Source organism: Nipponia nippon, unplaced genomic scaffold, assembly GCF_047370975.1.
Source record: "Nipponia nippon isolate SJK-2023a ecotype South Korea unplaced genomic scaffold, ASM4737097v1 scaffold_6, whole genome shotgun sequence".
NCBI lineage: Eukaryota > Metazoa > Chordata > Aves > Pelecaniformes > Threskiornithidae > Nipponia > Nipponia nippon.
Window position 1 is genome coordinate 26,197,063 of NW_028262380.1, and position 22,210 is coordinate 26,219,272.

At 43.2% G+C, this 22,210-nt stretch overlaps 2 protein-coding genes across 6 annotated transcripts in view; one reads left to right on the plus strand and one right to left on the minus strand.

Annotated features, from left to right (window-relative positions):
- The window catches only part of UBE2K (ubiquitin conjugating enzyme E2 K), a 49,876-nt gene extending 43,372 nt beyond the window's left edge, over positions 1-6,504 (plus strand). For all 4 annotated transcript variants that reach the window (XM_087735805.1, XM_087735806.1, XM_087735807.1 and 1 more), the window contains one exon: positions 89-6,504. In XM_087735805.1, coding sequence (XP_087591931.1) covers positions 89-163 — 75 coding nt within the window. In that variant the 3' untranslated portion in view covers positions 164-6,504. The remainder of the gene's footprint in view (positions 1-88) is intronic.
- A 9,338-nt stretch (positions 6,505-15,842) lies between these two features.
- Positions 15,843-22,210, minus strand: part of PDS5A (PDS5 cohesin associated factor A) — an 85,659-nt gene continuing 79,291 nt past the window's right edge. Inside the window, exons 31-34 of one of the 2 annotated variants that reach the window (XM_087738166.1) lie at positions 22,023-22,128; positions 18,938-19,290; positions 17,666-17,816; positions 15,843-17,070 (exon numbers count right to left, since the gene is read on the minus strand). In XM_087738166.1, the coding sequence (XP_087594292.1) occupies positions 17,035-17,070; positions 17,666-17,816; positions 18,938-19,290; positions 22,023-22,128 (646 nt within the window). In that variant the 3' untranslated portion in view covers positions 15,843-17,034. The remainder of the gene's footprint in view (positions 17,071-17,665; positions 17,817-18,937; positions 19,291-22,022; positions 22,129-22,210) is intronic. The other variant, XM_087738167.1, reaches the window with a different exon arrangement.

The following is a 22,210-nucleotide window of genomic DNA, read 5'->3' on the forward strand; positions in this document are numbered from 1 at the left end:
TGATTAATCTGTGAACTTTTCATTCCACTCCTCAGAGCTGCAGGTTCACACACTGAAAAATGTTATTGCTTTTGTTTTCTCATTGCAGAATGCAGTAATAGTGGCCTTGTCTTCAAAATCATGGGATGTAGAGACTGCAACAGAATTACTCCTGAGTAACTGAGCCATGTAGAGAGCGCTGCTTCGGTAGTCCAGCTTGCCCTTTCTGGAGGAGCATCACCATCTGTTATTTTTAGGATTCTATATAGATTCTCTTTTAAAACTGGCACTCTTGCCTGATGATGCTATCTAGGCACTATTGGAGACTGAAAAAACCGCTTTGTAAATAAAGCTAATTAAACGTCTGTGTAAATTTAAAAAGGGGAAATACTTTAATTTTTTTTCTTACTAAATATTGTAAAAATTCTTTGAGCTCAGCTAAAATAATGGGGGAAAAACATGCCTACTTTAGTGTTTAGCAGTGTGACGAGGACTAGCAGGAACTTGCTTCAGGATTTTGATTTAGTAATTCAGAAAGCAACATTTTTGAGTGTTAGTCATCAAAATTGTTGGTGCCACTCATCACAGCTATCTTACTGTTTTTAACATGGATCCTATGTGCCTGTGGATTGACCTATATTTGCATGCTTGTACTTAATAGACATATTAGGTAGGGTCGCTGAAGAGAGCACCTTTGAAATACTCGAGTGTTCTTGTAACTTTTTTCCTGAAAGATTTTCAAGACTTACCCAAAGTTCCAAATGGTGACCTATTCAGAACCAGTTTCTTTCTAGCTTATTAATTGGGAAACCTGATTCTCCTCTCCCTTACGTCATACAGCTGAAAATCCTCACTTAGGTTATGTTTCATCATCCGTGGGTATTATGTGTGCCATTTACAGTAGTCTAGGCTCCCCTTTAAAAAATATATTTTGAATTATCAGTGATGATTCTCATCCATCATGTTTCCTACACAATCTCGTAAGGACTATGCCTCGATATAGCACAAAAAGATGGAGCTGGTTTTCTTTCCTTTTTTTTTTTGTCTTAAATAGATGTAAAATGTTCTCCAGTACATTCTGGATAATATGATTTCACTGGGTTTGAAGGAGGAAAAAGCTGACTCTCTGGCGTACTGAGAATTAAAAAATTTTTCTTTGAGTACTTGATATGATGCAATCAGCTGTTTTTTGCAGCGGTTTTCTAGCTTTATTTTGGGCTTCAACTTAAGGATTGCTTACCAGGTACTTTAAAATTCATCCTTGCTTGCTTTTTTCTCTGGTTGACACATGGAGGCTGTGTTGGTGTTTTTACTGTACATACTTCAAATGCACATAGAAGTAGAAGTGTGTTCTCAATTTAGCTTTCTTTTGGATTGATGTTTCTGATAAACGAGAACTGAAATCTTACCTTGGCTTGTACATACAGTCAGTCTTTTTATTCGTATTAAAATGACATTTCATCCTGAGTGCAAAAGCTTGAAAATTATTAGTTTTGCAATTTCAAACACTAGTACATCTATTTAAAGAGAGCTGTAATGTCTTTGTGAATATGATGCTAACTTTTGAGAATATATCTGACAAGGAAGTTCAGAGAAATCCTGAGACTAGAGACTGGGGATTGTGGATAATGGAGTACTGTATAAGTCATCTTTTCCATGACTGTTTTTTCTCCGAAACTGTGGATTAATGGGGCGGGGAAATATATGTCTGTTTGGGGTTTTTCTGGAGCTATGAAGTACAAGTTGAAATCGTTTCACACTTCATAGACAGTCTGTTTATAAATCATACTAGAGGAAATCGGGAACGTTATTGTCTCTGTTAAATATCTGGAGCATAGTGGTAGGGGAACAGAACCAGAAAATAGAGCTGTAGAGACCTAGCTAGTTCAGGGATGTTCCCTGTACTGCTCTGTCTGACGTGTCCCGACTTAAAATATTTCAGGGCACAGACAGTAAATACTTTGAACTCATATCAGTGCAATACTAAATGCATTTGCTTAGTCTTTATACTTACTGCTTTTTAAGGTGTAGTCAGTGATGAGTTTTCTTGAGTTAGTGTAAATCATTTGCAACGATGCCAAAGGAAATGAGTTGTTTTGTCTTTCCTTATATTTATTTATTTTTTTTAACAAGAAGCTGCTGCTGTTCAGCTGGTTTGCTAGGTGAAAACCAGGGACGGTAGGAAACTATGGCAAAATGCCACTTGTGTTAATCTCAAGTTGCTGTCTTTTCTGTTATACAGGCTAAGAACTTCTTGATTACATCAACATCTTTTTTTTTTTTTTTTACCCTGGTGGTAATTATAAATTGCTGACTACTTTCCCTTGTTCTTCGCTGCTATTTATCAAAAGAAAGAACTTGGAAATCATTGTTGGGGACGTAAAATTTCTCAGTTACAGGCTTCTGAACATGGTAAGATTAGTCTCCTAAGGACAGCAGGTTTTCCCAGCAGTGTGTGAAGGGGTAAAGGAAGCCAGGGAGAGGGGAGGGGGAGAAAAGAGGAGCCGGTTCTTAGGTGAGCGTGGCCACCTCTGAAATAGTGCCCTGGTAAGCTTTACTGCTCTCATGAAGTTACCTCATGCATAGATGTTGGATACTGGGTTTTGCCCTCCATCCATGTGCTTGGTAGCAAAGATATCTTGATGGTAGCTCAGGTGCTGGCAGGGGGGAAGCTTCTCAAGAAGTGAGCTGGGAAGGAGACATGACCCAGCATTAAGGAGACATCTGTGGTCTGAAGTCCCTCTGAATTTTGACACGCGAGTCCTTTATAAGGAATGTTTTTGATGTTCTTGGTAATTATCAGAGTTGAATATAGGGATAACGTTGTACGAGGTTAGTTTAACTGCAGCTGGGGCTGAGCCCTAGGAATTTTGCTGTTAGTGTTCAGTTTATCATTGTGAGTTTGTACATACCAAATGGTAGTTCTGTTTCCTGTCTGACTGACCGTTGCTGTATTCAGGGCCCTGTGCATTCACAGACGTGGAGTTGCCATGCCGTCCTCTCCAGCTGCGGACTCGGGCTGCACATTGACCACTTTCTTACAACAAGAACATAAAACATGGGTATGGTTGCTTTCTAAGTACAAATAAATCCTGCGTTGTCTTCCTCTATTGTGTAAGAAGATGGCTTGAAACAGTAGTTTTGAAGTCTAAATGGCCCCGTTTTTCTAAACAAGGTATTGGTAATGACGCTTACCGATTGCCAGAGCATCAATCAGATTTCACTGCTGAACGTTTTAACATGCATCCAGCAAAGTGGTTTATCCCTTGTTTGTTTTATTGGTGGGGAACAAGAAACTCCTATCTCGTCCAGTTCCTCAAAGGGTAAGGTACGGCTTTGTTCAAAGGCAGAGAAATGCCCTTTCCTGGTGCCAAAAGCCTCCGTTTTCCCCCGAGTGCCAAAAGCCCTGACTGTATCCCACCCCCCTGCCAAACTCACAGCTGCCTCCTGTTGCTTCTGCGAACAAGCTGTGTTCTCAGCGTGACAAACCGGTGCGTTTTGGAGACAAAAACTTAGGGACATATCCTTCTGGAAAGATGCGGCACTTAGTGCTATTCATTCTGCATATTCCAAACTTTTTTTTTTTTTTTTTTTTTTTAAAAGCTTGCCACAGAGTACACGGGGCCTTGACTATAATTGGTTTGGTAGTATTTATCCGAGCAATTAGGTACTAATGGTGTAGAAATATGTCTTGGTTTGTTTTTTTTTTTTTAAATTATCATTGTATTTAACTGTTTTCCAAGTAAATTAGTACTGGAACACTGTCATAAGGAATATAGGATTTTTTTTGTTGTTGTTGTCTGAAAGGAGGAATTAAATAGCCAGAAAGAAGCTTACCTTGTAATGCCAAATCCGCATTATATGGTGTGGGTAACAGAAACATTTAAACTATGCAAATTTAAGCTTAACAGCTGTGAATCAGACTAGGCACTTCAGAGCGTATGGATTGCTTATTTAATCGGGGAAGGGAGGAGGGGAGGGGGGGAAAGGAAAACACAGTTTCAAGGAAGAGTTCTTGTTTACTGCCTCGGTCGTAGGCTGAAGGTGAAGCGCTCCATTTGCAGCGCAAGGGGAAACCCGACTGCGTGCGTCTCCCTTGTTTCCTTCCTAAATACCAACAAAGGCTAGCTTAGACTTGGAGGCTTGCCCAAAGGGGGAAACGTTAAATAATTTAGCAGTGAAAGTTAGTTTTACTTAATGTCAGCTCATCGGCAGACACAGGGAGATGATGAGATGTTCTCTCCTGCTCTGTTTTGTTGATAGAGTTGATGAGGAGCATCTCGATGAGCGTGGCCACTGATTTGTCATCAGGTGGTTGGTTTTCTGTGGTTTTGATGAGCAATTGGCTCAACAATAGATAGCGAAAGCGCATTTCATCATGCCGTCTGTCGCGTCGCAGAGCTAAAGCGTGAAAGTAAAGATGCTCGTTGGGTGCCTAAAGCTTCTTCTGGGAAGACCACGTAGATGTTTTCACTGTCATCGGCCTCATTTTCCAGGCACAGCTTTCTCCTATGGCAAGGCAAAGGGGCAGTTGCTTCTTTCTTGATAGTTTTCTGATCTATCCCAAACCCATCAGTAGATCACGTAGCTTGCTTTTCCCGTTTGTGGTGTTAGTGTCATCAGCTGATTCATCATCGGACTCACAAGACCAACTGTCGTTAACACATCTTGCTCTTGCTCGGTTACTCCAGCTGCAGCGCTCTGTCGGTAGCAACTCCAGATTTGTTCTCGCTGGACAAACTCTTGCAAGTCATTTGCACTGTACTGTGATGTGATGTTCCTTCCCTGCTGTTACCTGCTTTGTAGGCATCAAAATAGCTAGGCGATCGCTTATGGTGCTGAGCCATTCATCGATAATGTAAGTTAAGATACATGACTCGACAGATGAGGAAATGTACTGTGAAAATGCTGTACTTGTCCGTTTTCCGATTTGCGGCAACCGCTGGTGCTCTGTTGTGGTGTCTGAAGGAGGCTGCCATCATACGAATGCTGATGTCAACTGTTGAAGAACCCTGCTTTTCACTTGCCTTTATCCATCCTAAATTCTTGACTTTTCTAATTTAAAAAAAAATATATATATATTTACCAATAAAAAATATTGCAGGAGGCTGGTTCCTGAGCACCAGGCTTCCTGTACAGGAGGAGCGGGTGGGCTGGAATGAGGCATCAGTGTTTTTTGTCTTGAAAATAAAAACTACACAAACACTTTTGTACACAAATGATTTTTTAAATAAACACACATTTTAAAAGATGTTGATTTTCACTGGGAATGCTTAACAATAAATGCATGTTTCCCTGAAAACAGTTTTCATTTTATTTCTGGTAATTCAGATTGTTCTGAGATTACAGGGTATATTGCCTCCATGTCGGTAATGAAAGGGATGATCATTGTCATGATGCACACGGAAAATTTTTGAAGAAGAAAATCATGTAACTGCGAGCCGCGTGATGAAAGCGTGCATTATTTGAACTAGGACTGCCTCATGTGATAACCTAAGAAATACACGTAGATGTACACCACCACGTCTCTCCTTTCAAAGACCGCGTCTGAAGAAACAGAGGCGGTAACTCACAGAGGAAAAAGTTTTCTTTGGATTTTCCAGCACCGCTCACGTTTATCTCATCTTTGTGCGTTTAAACTACGTACTTCGTATAAACTGCAGTTGGCTCTTGCGTGGCTGGGCAGCGACGCTGCCCTGGGTCTCGGCTGTAGAAGAATCCAGCCGAGACGATGACTATGGATTCGGCTGCCACCAGTACATACTATTCACTTTTTTGGCATTTGTCAATGTTTTTTAAATGGGGTGAAGGGGTTTGAAAGGTAGCGCCTGCCCAGCTGAAGCTACGGGCAGGGAGTTTGCAGCGGAGCTGGTTGTAATACTCTGTCTCAGATCCACGTCCCATCTTCAGGTGTGTGGTTGTCGCTGGGCAGGTTTCTGGGCAGGCTCTACCAGGTGTGATAGTGCTGCGCGGTTTTATGGTGTGGAAACAGGGGTGTAAGGGGGATTTTCTTGTTTTGGTTTAAATTTACTATCGGCAGGAGCTATGTTGTATTGTGGTACCTTATTCATGAAGAGGGGCGAGGGAGCGCTCCCCAGCCCCTTTGCTGGGGGTGGGGGCTGCTTCTCTCAGCCTGCCCGTTAATTCAGAATAATTTTTTAAAAAATCCGTATTCCCTTGTTCTTGTAGTTAGACACTACTATGACATGAGTAACTGAGAGCTGCTTTATACTGAAATACTTGCAAAGTTGTCCAACAGCCTTGTCATTTCTTCCAGCACCCCAAAACTGGAAGCGAGTTCACGGTGGCAATGGACTGATGGTGCTTACGAGCTCGGCTCCTCCTGTGCTCAGTTTTCTCTTCCAACAGCTGTAACACTGACACGCTTCGCTCTCAGGCAGGTGCCTCTGATACTGCCTATACAGCAAATCCAGGATTTTAAATTGTTTTAAGGTCAAGTCTGGGTCTGGATCTGGAGCACCCGTGTCTGGTATAATGTCAAATAAATTACATTGCTTCACTTAGTGGCTGCTTTGTGTTGAAATACGTGAAGGCTTTAGGTGGGTTTGCGACAGCCTGGTGTAACATAAAGGGTAATCGGCTGGGATGGTGAGGTGGTGTTGCTGGGGGGAAGATGGGAGAGAAGCTGCTTTGTTCAGCTGCTGTTCCCTGAGCCACCGGGCCCTCGGCGTATGGCCCTCGGCGTACGGCCCTCGGCGTACAGCTGCCTTTGCTTGCAGGCGTGGGGCAGGGCACGGGCTCGCGGCCCCCCGCTCTCACAGCGGGTGGGAAGAGGGAGCGTGCACAGCCAGCGCCCTGCTGTCCTGCCCTGCTCTCCGTCCGGCTTTCTCAAAAGGGCTCTTCTCACAGCTGGCAGTTCGTGAACGTGATAGGCGGTGAGGCATCAAGGCTCCTGCGGATCCTGTCGGAGGGGTTTGGGAAGTTCCTGGATCGTGGGAGCAGCCCTTGCCTGTTTCAGGGCAAAGCCGGCTGTCCCCATTTTAAACATCTACCCACTGCCCGGGTGCAGAGTCGGGTATGAGGGTGGCTTCTTCGTGGCAGGAACACCTCGCTAGTCACAGCCCGAAAAAGGATGAGCCAGTTATGCTCCAAGGTGGATTGTGGTTCAAAAAGCAGACCTAGAACTGCCTGGTCCATTTCACGCTGCAGTCAGGGGTAGCCTGGCAGATAAGCATTATTTTTAACAAAGAGCGAGCACTGGAAATTGTGTCATTGCCACAGGGTTGAATTCCCCTGAACACGAGGCTGAAGAACAAGCACCAGACAGGGACTGGGTCCCAGGTGTTGCTGGAGGTGGTGGCCAACATGTCCTCACATCGCTGCGAGCAGCTGTCTTGGATGTGAGGTGGTTCATCTCTGTAGAAAGTGGTTTAAAGGATCTGAAGCTGTCAGTTCAAATGGAATTAAAAGCCCCTTATGTTTATGGCTTTTACTGTTAAAGAGGAAACTCTTGAGAAATGAACCCTGTGTATGCACTTCCCAGAGGCAAATGACCCGCTGGGATGGGGGCAAGAGGGAGGGATGTTCTCCCTCTTCTGCTCGGTGTGCACGTTCCCCGTTACAGCATCTTCCACATTCAAGTCCTTCAATGGCCTGAACCACATCAAAAATGCCAGGAGTAAATTGTCTCTAGGCCATACTTGTCAGAAGGGAGAGCTATTTGGAAGTAGACATGTATGAACAAAGTTGTTACCAAAAGTTGACCAAGTCAGATGATGCCGAGGTGGGAGAAAAAAAAACAAAACCAAAAGGTTCTTAAGAACAAAGAGGGAAAGAGTCGTTCTTTGTGGTGTTTGTGTGCTGTTCTCCTCACCTGTGAGGAGTTCAGCAAGGGGAAGTGCAGGGGATCAACAACCCCAGGCACCAGTACGTGCTGGGGCAACTGGAAAGCAGCTTGGCAGAAAAGGACCTGGGGGCTGGGGGCCTGGACCAAGTTGAACACGAGCCACCAACCTGCCCTCGTGGCAAAGGCAGCAAACGGCGTCCTGGGCCGCGTGAGGCAAAGCGTTGCCAGCAGGGTGAGGGAGGTGACGTGCCGCGCTGCTCAGCAGTGGGGAGGGCACGCGCCGCTGGCCCGCGGGGCCAGCCTGCTGTCCGTGGGCTCAGGGGGCCTCTGCCTGTCACCTCTCTGCAAAAGAAGCAAATAAACAGACACGAAAGGGCCACATCCTGTAGATGTGAAATGACAAAGCCCTCTTCATAATAAAAAAGTTTTTAAAAAAAAAAAAAAGACATTTTTAGCTTAAAGGTATGGCGTTTTGGAAAGCAAGCAGCTCAATGATGCCGAGTCAAATGAAATTCTGATATCATCTTGGCCAACTGCTGTGGGCAGCTTCCAAAACCATCCTTAAGAAAAATGTGTGCAAGGAGGAGCCGTAAGAGGAGGAGCCCTCCCTCGCTCCCTGGCAGAGGCAACGAGTGGCCTCGGCGTGCGGTGCAGCTCCCTGGGGAGAGGGCGGCAGGGGGAAGGGGCTTGGGCACAGCGGGTGAGTGGTCTTCTGGAGGAGGAACGCATTACCAGGGCCGTTATGGGAGTTCAAGGCTGAAGAGTGACCAAATAACAAATAGATTTGAGTTCTTAAGATTTGAACAAGATGTCGAGTCTGTCTTACTAAATTTAATAGGAAGCTCTGGGGGTGCCAAGGCTGGGGGGTGCAGGTGCCCTCAAAATGGCCGAACAGTATCTAATACCTGATGGTTACATGGGAAAGGGGTGTCCAGCACGCTTAGAGAAAGCATGGAAGGAGATGAAGCGAGGCGGTGGGGACGAAGCGGTGCCACAGCACCGGTGGTGCCCGTCCCCCTCCCACGGGCACACGAAAAGCCTTGGGGAGCAGCAGCCCGCAGCCAGCCTGGGGGCGATGAGTCAAGCGGGTGGACACAGCGATGGGCGTTTTTTCTCTGTGGCCAGGTCACGTACAAGGGACACGATCGCATGTTGATATTAATTGGTCAGGAATAAGTTTGGCCTGGAAACAGGAAAATTCTCCCTGGGGGCCTTTCCAGCCCTCTGCTCCCCTGAAGGGGCGCCTCTTCGCACTTCTGCTGTGGGTCGGGTCAGGCCTGTGCCCCCAGCACCAGGTGGAGGTTTGGGACCAGGGTCTCAACCAGGCACCCGGCCATTCAGGCGGCCGGGATGCTGAGCGCGCGCTTAAGAGGATCTGTGGCTTAGGGAATAAGCACTCGCCTGTTTAGGCCCTCAAAAACATGCAGAGGGGCACGGTGGGGGTGAGGTGCTTCTCTGCCCTGAGTCACTTGCGAAGGCGGCATGGGGCTCCCTCTGCGCAAGACGACGAAGCAGGGCACGGGTCCCGTCCAGCACCGCGACCCCAGCCAGCCCCAGGCCAGGCAGCGTTGGACTGCGGGCCCAGGCGAGCCCCGAGACCTCGGCTGCCTGGACGGGGGCGAGTGCCCGCCCCGATGCAGCTGCACGTTGGCCGAGCCTGGCACCTACGCGCTACACGTCCCTGCAGCACCGCCCTTGCTGGGCCACAGCAGAGCCCCGCCACCTCAGCTCTGCTCCTCCAAAAGCTTCTGCCACGCACACAACCGCTTGGACATTAAGGAAGCTGCTGCCAGCCTGAACCGTAATAAAATAAATATATTGTTTTAATTTTTTTTTTAAGTAGGTCAAAGCTCCCTCCATTATCCTACTTAGAAGGATTTCGGTAACATCTGCTGCGTCAGTGCATTGGCAGGGTCGGTGCCTGAAGGTTGCAGGAGATTATACAACAAAGCCCTTGCATTATTCCCACATGCCGTCCTTACTGGATCCGAGCGCCACTGACACGTTGAACTTGGTGTTATTAACCACTGTCATGGCAAAAAAACCAGGATGGGCAGGAAGAGAAAACAAGAGAGGAAAGCTCCTACTGCGAGGTGAAGCTCCTGCCACAGCTTTGTGTACAGGAGACCAAGCTCAAGTAATGCTCGATGGAAACAATTATCATTTTAGAGGACTCGGAGCCAAATACTCAAATAGAAATCCACCACCCATTTCTCTAGGGATGTACCTCCAAGCACAACTTTATGTGTGTTCATTGAGAAGAGCCTGGCTCCATTTCTTCACGCTCTCCCATTTAGGTATTTATACACATTGATACGCTCTGACGGATGATCTTACCAAGAAGATGTCTTTGAAATTTGGAAAGCCAGAGAGATGACCATGTCTACTGCACGGTCAACACAGCAGGACTGTAAACGCCCCCATGACCTGGTATGTACAGTCTGTGAGGGTTTGGTGTTTCAGACACCTGTGGAAACCAGAAAGGATTAAAAATACGTGCTACTTTTGGGTGGGGGAATGCTGGATCTCCTGTGACAGCTTGTAATAGTCCAGATGACGAGAAAATTTCCCTAAAGCATTCAGAGATTTGGCCACTCAGTGCACGTTGACAGGCTCTCAGGCAGCTCCCGAGATGTCTATGTGTGGCTCATAGACCGGGTGACATTACAGTAACATGCAGGTTACCAGAGCCAGAATCCGCATGGTAGGCACGCTGTGAGAAACAACTCCCCAGCTGACAAAGGGAGCGAGTAACGGCAGCAACCTGTGCGGAATTAGGGAGGACACCTACGCTGAACGTGGAGAGTCCTTGTGGGAAAAGCAGAGTTTAAAATCTTGTTATTAAAGCAGAGCCTGATAAACTGTGAAAGCATCCCCCCAGAAGCATGAGAAACGAATCATGGCACGGAGCCCTCTTTCTCCCCAAATCCTTTTATGCTAGAAGCTAAGCTCACATAGAGGAAAGCGAGAAGGTAATGCAGAAGACAATGTGCGGGCATGGATGGATACAGCAAAGAGAGCCTTGAAGAATAGCCGGGAAGCAATGGTGTATTGCGGCCGGAAGGTTGAGAAAAGGGGATGGGAAAGGGCGCAAAGGAAAAGTACAGAGCCATTGCAGTCATGTCCACTCCTAGGGTCTGCAGAGTGGCTTCCTCGTCTGCGTCCCAGCCCGAGTCCTGTCCTGCTGTAAGGGCAAGAGGAAGAATGAACAGTGATCGCTGCTACCACCATCCAGAGTAATGTATCCAGACTACAGATTGCTCTCTCCTTTCCTGGGAACACTCAGGGATGGAAGCAACCAAAAGGTGATGACATGAATTACTTGGGCAGTGACAACCTCTCCTCACTTCACAAAAAGTGGAGAAGAGCTCATGTGTAGGGATCAGTGCAGCGTCCGTGCAGGGCACCCTGCGCGGGCTCTGGAGACGGCACGTAAGCCTCCTGAGAGGAGAAGGCTGATGGCTCCGACCTCTGCCGCTAGTGTAAGCCCACCCCATTTCTGGTCTGGGGGCAGTACTGAGATGGATGATGCAGAGGCACCTGAATATACGGCCAAGCAAATGGTATTTTGAGTTTTCACCCATACAGCAGGGCAAAATATTCTGAGCATCCCAGCTTTCCTTGGGGCAGGGTGCCAGACTACCTGCCCGCCACCCAGCCAGGCGCTGGCTGTTGCAACTATGCCATGCCAAGGTAAGAAATGAGATTATCGCCTATGAAGTTCCTAGAGCACGCGGTGATAACCCGCCTGCTTTACAGCAATTGGACCCAACACCAAAGCAACTCAGCCATAATCACCCGCCAGCTCTTGCTTCAGAAGCTTTGGTGCATCAGGGTCAACATACATCAATCGCCGCTTCCAGGACAATGAGACGAGAATTAAATGCCTGAACTTAAGGAGCAAAAACGTGTATTTCTTGTTCCGGAGCACGCCTGTCTTGCAGCGTTATGAACACACATCTGAGCTCTTGTGGCTGTTGAAACAACACTCTTGTCGTGGGAGGAGGACGCTCAGTGTATGCAAAGTTATTTGGTCATGTGTCTTGCCTCAGCTGACACGCTGCTGAGACGACACTGCTGCCAGCATGACTTCAGTGAGTTACAAGTTAGCTCGGATAACCTCTGTGCTCCCACTGAAAAGCAGATGTGTCTCCTGATGGCTCTCCCTCCTCATCAGGTAACACAGGACTCGACTGCGCTGCCCATCTGTGCTGCCCACGGACGCCTCGGCTCTGCTGACCGTGGATCTAGCTGCGTGCTTGGTGATGAATCCACCAGGCTCCAAGCTGAACGGCTCCTTAGAGTCATAGAATCATTTCTTGCCAAAGCTAAAGGGGTCACCACCAGTCCCGACTCTTCCTCCTGTTGTCTCGCAACACCCAGCCATTGCACGCTCTGACCGTTCCCTGATGAAAGTTTGTCATGACTTTCGTTAGGCAGAAGCAGAGAGAAGATGCTCTGTTGCGGGTCAAAAGGTCTTTCCACCAGGTTAGCAGGAGGACTTCTTCCAGGGCAACGGCAGGACGCCTGCACGCTGCCTGTTGCAGGCAGTAGTTCCAGTAACTCTTAATGTACTGTTTGTGCTGAGCACCTGTGAGTGACGCCAAGGCCCCGAGGAACGCGCTCACATCGTCTTGAGGCATGTGTGATGCCGGCTGAGTTCAGGTGCCACGCTGCTCCTACCAATTGCTGGAGTAAGCGGGGCTGCTGCTTCGGCTTTTGTAGCCTGAGCGAGGGGGAGGTTGTCTGAACTGGAACAAGCCTGAACCGACCTTTTGCTGCGGTCCCACTCGTTTCTTTACAAGCAGCTGCAAATGCCAAGAACTTGCTCATTTCCTTTCAGACTGCAGAAAATAAGGCCGGGAACTTGCCTTGAGTGAGAGATATTCCCACTCTGAATTTAAAGTATTGTTGTGAGTCAGATTTGTGAAAGTGGTCATCCTGTGGGTCACCACAGCAACTTGGTGCCAATGAATCTCTGATGGGAGCCATGGCCACCTTCAGTTGGAAACAGAAGATCACCGAGCGAGAGGTCAAAGGGAGAAACTGGGTCGCTCACCCCCTTTGGTCTCTCATGTGGTAAAACTACAAGAATAAGAAATTTTGGATCCCCTCTCCTGACCCAGGCTGCGCAGCAGGGAAGGGAGAGGCTGTCAGCCACCGCCTCTGCTTCTGCGCCAGGGCTTCCAAGTTCTGCTCCTGAGGAAGCCCGGCCTTGTTTGCTGCCTTCCAGGAACCGGGACAAACGGATGTAGGGAATGTCAGGCTTAAAAACTGTTTAAGGAATGGAACCTGCTGTTGGTCTTTGATGTTTAGAAGTATTTTATCTTACTATTTGAGCTTCCCTCTGACCTTTGGTACTCATCAGCAGGATGATTCCCTCCTCGTCAGAAATTTAGGCAGGAGAAGGCTTCAAGGGACATACCAAGTGCTGCCGTACAGACGGACTTCGCTAATTGCTGCTTAACGCCTTGCTATTCCCTATGCAAACCTGTTCCTGCACCACCAAGATACAGTTCCTTGGGCTGAGACCAGCTACTCTGTGACTAAGGCTTGGTTATCAGCTATGCACACCTGCAGCCTGCCTGGCAAGCAGGCTTCGCAGTCGAGCTTCTTCACTTTGGGCTATTTCCTTGAGCACCGATTTGGGACTTGATTTCTGTGCACAAACCAACCTATTACCGCTGATAAATATAATAATGGAGCACACATGCAAGCGAACCAGGATCCACATGGATGATTTCTTAAAGCAGCAAATTTCCTGTGTATTGCAAGTGTTTGGTGATCCCAGATCTTTTGGGATCTGTAGAGGAGACAGTTCGGCTCTGATAGCCCCATCAGTTAACTTGAAACTCAAGAGCCAGTCAGATGTTGAACTTGGTCCAACAACGTGTGCTAAGTATCTAATGGCTGGAAGTACATTTTAGATAAGGATTTGTTATTTATTGGTTCTAGAACTTAAAGGCTTGTCAGCATGTGCAGAAAAGATTTGTAATGTGTACTATTTTTCTTGTTTAAGATTGCTCTAGAAAACATTATTTTGTTTAAAACAAGTATTCAGGTTTAATTTTGTTGAGTGGAGGAGGTTTAATTTAGTACCTTACAAAGTATGTTCTCAGAACAGCCCTCCTGTCTTACCGTTATAAAAGCCATGCAGTCCAGGCATCAGAGGACACAAAGAAACAGAAGTAAATGTATGTCCGCTAAGAAACAAAGCCACACTTTTATGAAGATGGGAACTTAAAGATGATGAGAAATTAGCTCTAACTGCGTAACTGAACGTGAAACCTCAGCACCTTCAAATCCTACACTGCATAAAAGCCATAAAGACTGGGTTTTATCGGGATTCCTTTTATTCTTTATCGCACATTAACAAGTGAAAAACTCTGAGCATCAGTTTTCTTATTACAATGAGAGAATCCCCATTCTTATGTAAAATATTTTAAAAACTCATATATGGCCAAGTACAAAACGCCCACCTCTTTCTTTGGAATAATTTACCTTCGATTCCACAGGTTTATACTGATTACTCTTTAATAGATTTTATTTTTGAAGCATCAGAAGAAGTACTAGCAATGCATAAATTATGTATGTGTAAGAATTATGCCTGTACTTCCCCATATGCGTTATGAAGGCTGAGGGTTCCAACCACTTGCTATCACAAGCGAGGCTGCTGTAACAACCCCTGGCCTTAGGGGATACTGTTCTTACAGAAAGACGTCCGTCGCCGAGGCCCCTCTGAACCGTACCACCGGTGCTCTCAGGCCTTTGGCGAGGGAGTAGCGGGGGACAGGCAGAGGAATTCTGTACGTAGCCTTGTCCGGGGCAAGTTCTGAAAAGAAACCAGTGGGCCACCAGTAGACCTTTCATATAGTTTGTATGCTGCATTCTTCATCAGCCAATTATGCCCAGCATAATTTGCTGCATGAACGTACCGATTTTCTTTGACTATACTGATAATCAACATATGGAGGTAACTCAAACGTCCCCTTAAAGAAAACAGAAGAAAGAAACTCTATCTAACTCTGCTTGTAAAAAGACAAGTGAAAACCCTGCTCTGAGCATGGCGCTGAACCTCCAGAAGCCCCTTCGAACCTAAATTACTCTATGATGATTCCTTGAGTAACTTGACATTTGAACTGATTAAAAACTGACCAACACCCCCCCCCCCCCAGATTATCCACTTCACAAAAATCAAAGCTTTTGGAAAAAATTCTGAATGTTTGCAATATTTGGCAAGTCCAGATTTCAAATCATTGTTAGAGGCACACCACTAGGTACCAAAGCTCATTTCTAGAAGAGAGTTTCTTTTTTAGGTAGCACCTAAAAACTTCTACCAAAAACATTTTAAAATTGGTTTAAACCAAAATACTGTAACTTTTGCACGAGGGAAGTATTTGACCAGAACACTAAGAATAAACTACATTATGATCAGTAAATCCATCTTGTGAAATTATTTCAGTTTTAGAAATCAAAACCCTGATGGATGTGTAATTAAATGCTTTTAAAATCTCCCAGTCTCCCTCTGTCAAAAGCATTTCAAATCCTTCATGTCAAAGCATCGCAGATTGCTTTAGAAAAAGAGTTGCATATACTGCTTTGTGAAGAGTCTGATTTTCTCTGTTACAGAAGAAAAATAACTGTGACCCCAGTCAAACGCTCGATGAGAGACTTGGTCATTGTTTAACAGCACACAACCGCGCCCTGGCCATTTTAGGAGAGCATGTAATCCTTAACTAACGTCAACAGTATCCAGCTCTTCTATAATGCATCAAGGGATTTCAAAACAATTTGCAAAAAAAAAAAAAAAAGGGGGGAACTGAGGCACAGGGAAACAAAGTGACCTGTTCACTGTCACTCTGCAGCCCAACCCCCTTCTTCCCATACAGCTTTACAAGATAAAGCACTGTAACTTCACCTAAAAATCTTTTTAACTATGTACCTGTCTGCATTACTTCTTTGCTCAATACAATATTTCTATGAACGTCCAAGACCATGCACAGATATAGCAAGTAGTTTTCTGTGAAAGAAAAAAAAAAAAAAATTAAAAAAAGACTGCCACGTGACACCTAGAAGCGTTTATTTTATGCAACAAACTTAAATATGATCATGTGTACATAAAAGTGTACACTGTATCTATGCTGAACAATGCCAGGAAACATAATATTGATGCAACAATCGTCTAAAATAAACATTAAAAAAATGAGCCTGGACAGGAAGACAAAATGCAAAACAGACTTACTTCCAATCAGCACAATGCTTAAAATTGAGAGCAATCCTAAACATTTCCAACTTTCCTTACAAAGCTGCCAAAGTCCAACTATTTTTAAAAATTGATTTTTTTTTTTTTCTTTACATCAATAATAAAAATCTGGTGACAAACATTATAAAATCAAATGCTGGACTGTCTTTACTCCTTTAAAATTTAGAATATTCCAACAGAACCGCAGGAGTAAAAACACTTAAAAGTGATATATGTTTTTATAAAACAAACATCAATATGTACATTTATTGCAAATTATATTAAACTAAAATGGAGGGAAAATTAAAAAATGAAATGTCTACTTGCGAATTAATAATAATTTTAAGTGATTACTTTCCCACTCTGATAAAAATCAGAAAGCAACATTTATAAAATTGCCACCACATGACTTTTCATAGCAGGGAACTGAAATCTGTACATCTTATTTTTGCAGAAAAGTAGGCAGGCAGAAAGAATTATACATAAAACAGTCTCCAAAAGTAAAGCAAAAAACTTTTTTTGTGATTTTTTTTTTCCTCTAGTCTTGTTTAAAATCCATTCAGTAGACTTCTACTTTTTCTGTGAAACATGGGAATACCTGGCTCTAGGATCATGAATTTTCAATGTCAGTGTAAGGACCTCCTCTGACTTTCTTTAAAAAAAAAAAAAAAAAAAAAAAATGCAGCATGAAAATTAATGGTGTAAATACACTTTTAAACTCCAGAATGCAGGAACTGGAACCAAGTGTTAAGCAATTTGCTTAATTATTGACTTTTCATAAAAAAAGTCTCTGGGGAAATAAGTACAGATGCTTTTAGCCTCTTTCTCAAGAGTTTCTGCTTTACATTTCCATTGAGAAGGATTAATTTCATGTGAAAGGGAAGCATAGTTTTCCTTCTGGTTTCAGAGCTGAAAGCTGTATGTTTTGAAGTAATTTCAGTTCCTGTACAGGAAATTTCTGAATCCTAGTTTTTGCAGAAGCTTGGAGCATGCCTTTATTTGGCCTTCATTTCCTCCCTTTTCGAGCGAGTTTTCTTTTTACCTTTTTGGGGGGAGAAAAGGAAAAAAAAGTTAATTTTAAGGACATGGAAATTACAACTGATTCTGAATCAAAATCCTACCTACATCATTTACATTTTAGCCTATACACTCTTTATACTTTGATTCTTCCAACTCCATCTTGTATCTTCTCAATGATTACATAATTAATTGAATATAACTGAATTTCCTTATTGCATAGCACAACTTCCTGATAAACTTGGAAATATGGAATTATTATTATTCAACTTGTGTAACTGAGTAATGGTTTTTCAGCATAAACAAAAATACATTTATCCATAGCTTTCACTGGAATCAGAGAATAAGAATGGTATCTTGTTCTAATTAACTGTATTTAATTACCCAGGTTTATAAAAATAGCCTGTCTTACTTAAGAACAAGCACTACTTCAAACGTTTTTCAAATATTTACAGTAACATGTACATGTCTACTTAAAAGCAAAAAGAAAAAACCCCACCCTGTCAGACACAGCTATTTTTACATACATTTTTCTAGAAGACAGAAAAATTTCTTTGATTCCCTATTGTATAAGCTACAATAAAAAAACAGAATTGTCCTATATAAGATGCCTGCTACACCTTAAGGAAGCCTCCCTCTGCTATCTCTGTATCCTCAGTATCTTCCTGGCTGCTCCCACAGGCCTTAAAAAGATCCATTGCATTTTGGGAATATTCTGGACTTGAGTCTATCTCCAACAGTGAATCTCCATCACTTCCAAGCACCTGGCTTCTGAAAAACGTTAACAATGTTTTGGTATTTTTTCCAAGAAACACTGAGGTATTACATATTTCAAAGATGCCATCTGATACAGGTGGCTTATTTAAGGCTATGGATAGTGCAGTTTGTCATGAAGACTTAAAGAAACGTGATGTATAAAACAAGCATTGCAAGGCAGCACACAAATACTACTCTCTTGAAAGACTAAACCATTTACTAGTATATGAACCTTGCTGTGTGAGGAAAAGGTAATTCTTTTTGATCAAGGTTCTCTGCAAGACCTTCAATTTACAAAACCTCTAGAAAGAAACCATTCTAATGGTTCTTTCTTCCTTCAGATTAAATTGATTTCTTCCAACACACTGGTTTGCTGACCTTATCTTATTGCTCTACAACTCTGGACACTTTTGCATTAAAATTATTATTGTATGAGATTCAGCTAAACAAATTCCTCCGCGTTTATGCACGTTTGTGGTTTGTTTATATTGGAAATCAAATCACCACATTTAAACACTGGAGTATAGAAAAATAAATTATCATCCAAGAGCTGTTTTGTAGTTTACATAGTTCCAAATTCTGCTTTTGTTTTACCTGAAATATATATATTAAAATTTTTTTAATATTAACAGTAAACCAGCACAGACCCAAAATATCAAAAAAGAATTACCATGATAATTACAACTTTTTCTGTTCATTAAAGATGGTCAATTTTCAAGCCTTTGTTATCAATGAACTGAAGCAGAGCAGAGCACCTGAATTCCTGTGTATGTGGCATTACTGAATGCACTTGAAATAGTCTCTTAGTTCTTTTACACAGCAATGCTAGTAAGGGGAACCAGGATGCAACAGACCAAAAACCCCACAATTTGGTGAAAACAGGTTAGAATATCCTGTTCTGACCAAACAAATTCAATTCTCCAATTCCAGGCGCTCTGATACTTAAATTTGAAAAACAGAACAGAACACAACACAAATGTATGTTGGATCATGATGTTTATAAATCACTGTGGTTTAGTTGTGCCCTTTAACATATGCTAGATCTGTTATAATTGCAATTTCAGGGTCTATCTTGAGACAGGAAAGGCCTACCCCACCCAGGCATGGATTTTTTTAAAAATTTATTTATTTTTTACCTTTGTAGATCAATTTGTCTCTGTGCTGCTGCTGGCTTTTTTGCTGTGTCTTGCTGTTTTGGTGCTTTGGCATTACCCGCCTCTAAACTCCCTGGACTTTCTTGACTGACTGCTGCCCTTTTCCTTCCCCTGACAGGTGGTTTATTTGTTTCCTCATTTTTTGCAGTGGTACCCTGAGGTTCAGGTTTGGGTGGACGCCCTCTCCTGGTTTTTGCTGCGAGTGATGGTCCTGTTTCATCTACATTTTTTTCTTCTGGTTTTTGATGAATATTCTCAGTTCCAGATGCTGTTGCTGTTCTTTTTTTTCCACGGTCAGTGCTGTTTCCTTGTGTAGCCTGATCAGAATTAATCTCCTAGAAAATAAGTCATGAATGTGAAGGGAAAAAAAAGACTCCCAAAGGCAAATTCAAATTGTTACCTCCTTCTGACAGAAACCTGAGTTTATGAAACAGAAAGTAAGGGTTCTTATAAAAAACACATCACATGGGCTTAGATCCAATAAAAACTTTTACTAAAAAAGTTCTACTTTTGGACATTAACCTTGCAAAAAGATTTTCTACACTGTGTATAATGTTAATATCTGCACCCAATGTATCTTTTAGTTGCTTGAAAGCGAGATTACAGCAAGACTAATAATCTCAGCTCCTCCTATGACGGTTCTTCTGGACAAGCTCCTTTTACTGCCTCTTTGCCAACTGACAGGAGAGATGCCAACTGACAGGAGAGAACTGAGGAACAAGAGTAATGATTCCGGTACAGTAGATGATATTTACTTCAATATATGCAAATTTTGAGACCAATCTTCAGTAAAGGTGCAGATTACTAAAACCAGTAAAAGGAAAAAAAACAAGGCTTGCAGGCAATAAAAGGGAGTAAGACCTAGTCTCAAACGAAACTTGCTGTCTTTGTTAATTCTTTGTCACGTCTGAATAGGTATGGCCTACACGCATGGTTTTCTCATTACACTGAAAAGGTAATAGAAGTGATTAAATTTAATGAAGCAGTGTCTGTATATGTGAAACAGAAAGGGTGGTGGCAATGTAGGTCTCTACACAGAAAAGTATTCATATGGAAACAAAGAGGAGGCAACTGGATGCTGGACCTTCATTTGAAAACTGGCTTCCGAAACAGTTAGGAGGAGGGGCAGAGAAAAGGGTACTGAAGAAGTATGGCTGGGATGACTTAGCAATTTCAAACACACCAATTAAGGCCACTCGCTATTGTAAGTGCTGTGTCTGAACCAAGGCCTTTTTTGTTAAATATTCTACCATTATTTCTTAAATGTTTAAATAAGCCAGGCAGTCTCTGTAATCGTTATTACTGTTCTAGCAGCTTCAAGGCAGACATTTACAACTTCTATTTATAAGAACTTCACAGATAACCACTCTGAAAATTTCAACTGAAGTCAGGTTTCAAGAACCTAGAAAGCATTTTTGAAGATTTATTTCATAAATGCTTTGCCTAACTTCTCTAATTTTTCAGAAGAACCCTATTTTGGGGAAAAAAGAAAAAAAAGGAACCATACTTGCAGATTTGGGAAAGATTTTTTCTTCTTCATTAGTTCATGGGTGTGAATATCATGTGGATGTTATTTTAAAAGATTAAGAAAAATTAACTTTTGCATGTGATGATACAAATCCAAAACACCTGCTTACTACTCTGATTTCATCTAATCAAAAATGATTGAGTAGACATATAACTTCTTAAAATGTGTACATCATGAACCATTTATGTATCCCTACATTATTACAAAAATCTATTTTGATTTTAGAATCTCAGGATCATCTAGGTTGGAAGCGACCTCTGGAAATCATCTGGTCAAACCTTCTGTTGAAAGCAGGGCCTCAGGGTTTATCCCAGGCCCTTGACAAGCCAAGCCGTGAACATCAACGTTCCACCGCTTTTCTTGGCAACCTACTCCAATGTTTAATTTTCCTCCCAATGTAGATTTTTTTTTTTTTTTTGCTTGCATCCAGATGGAATTTCCCCTGAAGCAACTTCTGCCTGCAGCCTTTTGTCCTGTCACCATGCAGCCTTGAGAAGAGAGTACTTCCATCTTCTCTATAAATACCTTTTAGATATTGAAAGACTGATTAGATCCCCCCCAAGGCTTCTCTCCCCTAGGCTGAAGAAGCCCAACACTTTCAATCTTTCTTCATACGACAACTTCTCCAAGCCTTTATCATCTTGGTGGCCCTCTGCAAAGCTCTCTGCAGTCTTTCAATATATGTGTTGAACTGGGGAGGACATCATATTCTGGACACAGTATTCCAGGTGTGGCCTAATGAATGCCAAATAGGGTGGAATAATCACATCCCTCAACCTGCTGGCTGTACTCTTGCTGATGCAGTCCAGGATCCAGGACCCAGCTTGCCTTCACTGCTGCTGACTCACGCTCCACGGGTTGTCCACTGGGATGGCCTCCCAGGTCCCCTCTCAGCCAACCTGCACCCCAGCCAGGCAGATCCCAGCGGGTTGTACTGCTGCTTGAGTTTAATCTATCCCAGGTGCAGGACTTCACATTTACCTTTGTTAAGCTTCATGCAAGTGTATGTTTTATAAGTTAAAAGATCATTATGATTTAGGCATGATCTTCTCTCTCTAACAGAAGGAGGGAAAAAGATTAAAAATCCTCAAAGTTTAAATAATATTTGAGTTGTGACACAATCCAAAAGTTGGGTGTTTATTTCATGCTAGAGGACTACTTGAAATTTTCCTGGCAATTTCTTCAGTTAAAGCTACAGGTGCCAACCTTCACTCTGAATCATAGCCTTACTGTTATTTATGCTGGAAAACACAGAATAAAGGTGGGAATCTTCTGGAATTTTAGAACAAAAGAAGGAAGCCCCTTTCGATTTGCCTGTCCTATTTTTGAGCACATGAGCTCTATTAATTACTTTGGATAAAATAAATAGTAGTTTTGAAAATAAGGGGTCTTCTATTGGGCTAGGAAAGTGATATAACTACATGAAATGAAATCGGACATTACCAGTTCCTCAGAGGCCACCTGCAGTGATGTGTACTGAATAACCCCCCAATGCCAAGCTTATTATAGAGACACGGTCCATAAAATCCCCAGACATACCTTGTTTTTCACAGGTTCTGTCTTTGCTGGTGTGACCGAAATAATCCTCACGGGATTTTCATCATTTTCACTGACGCCGGTTTCTGATATATCTGAACTTTGTTCCCTGGTAGCATAATTGAATACAAAATAAAACCAAAATATACAGAACAGAAGAAGAAAAATGTTTGCAATTATTTAAAAAAATA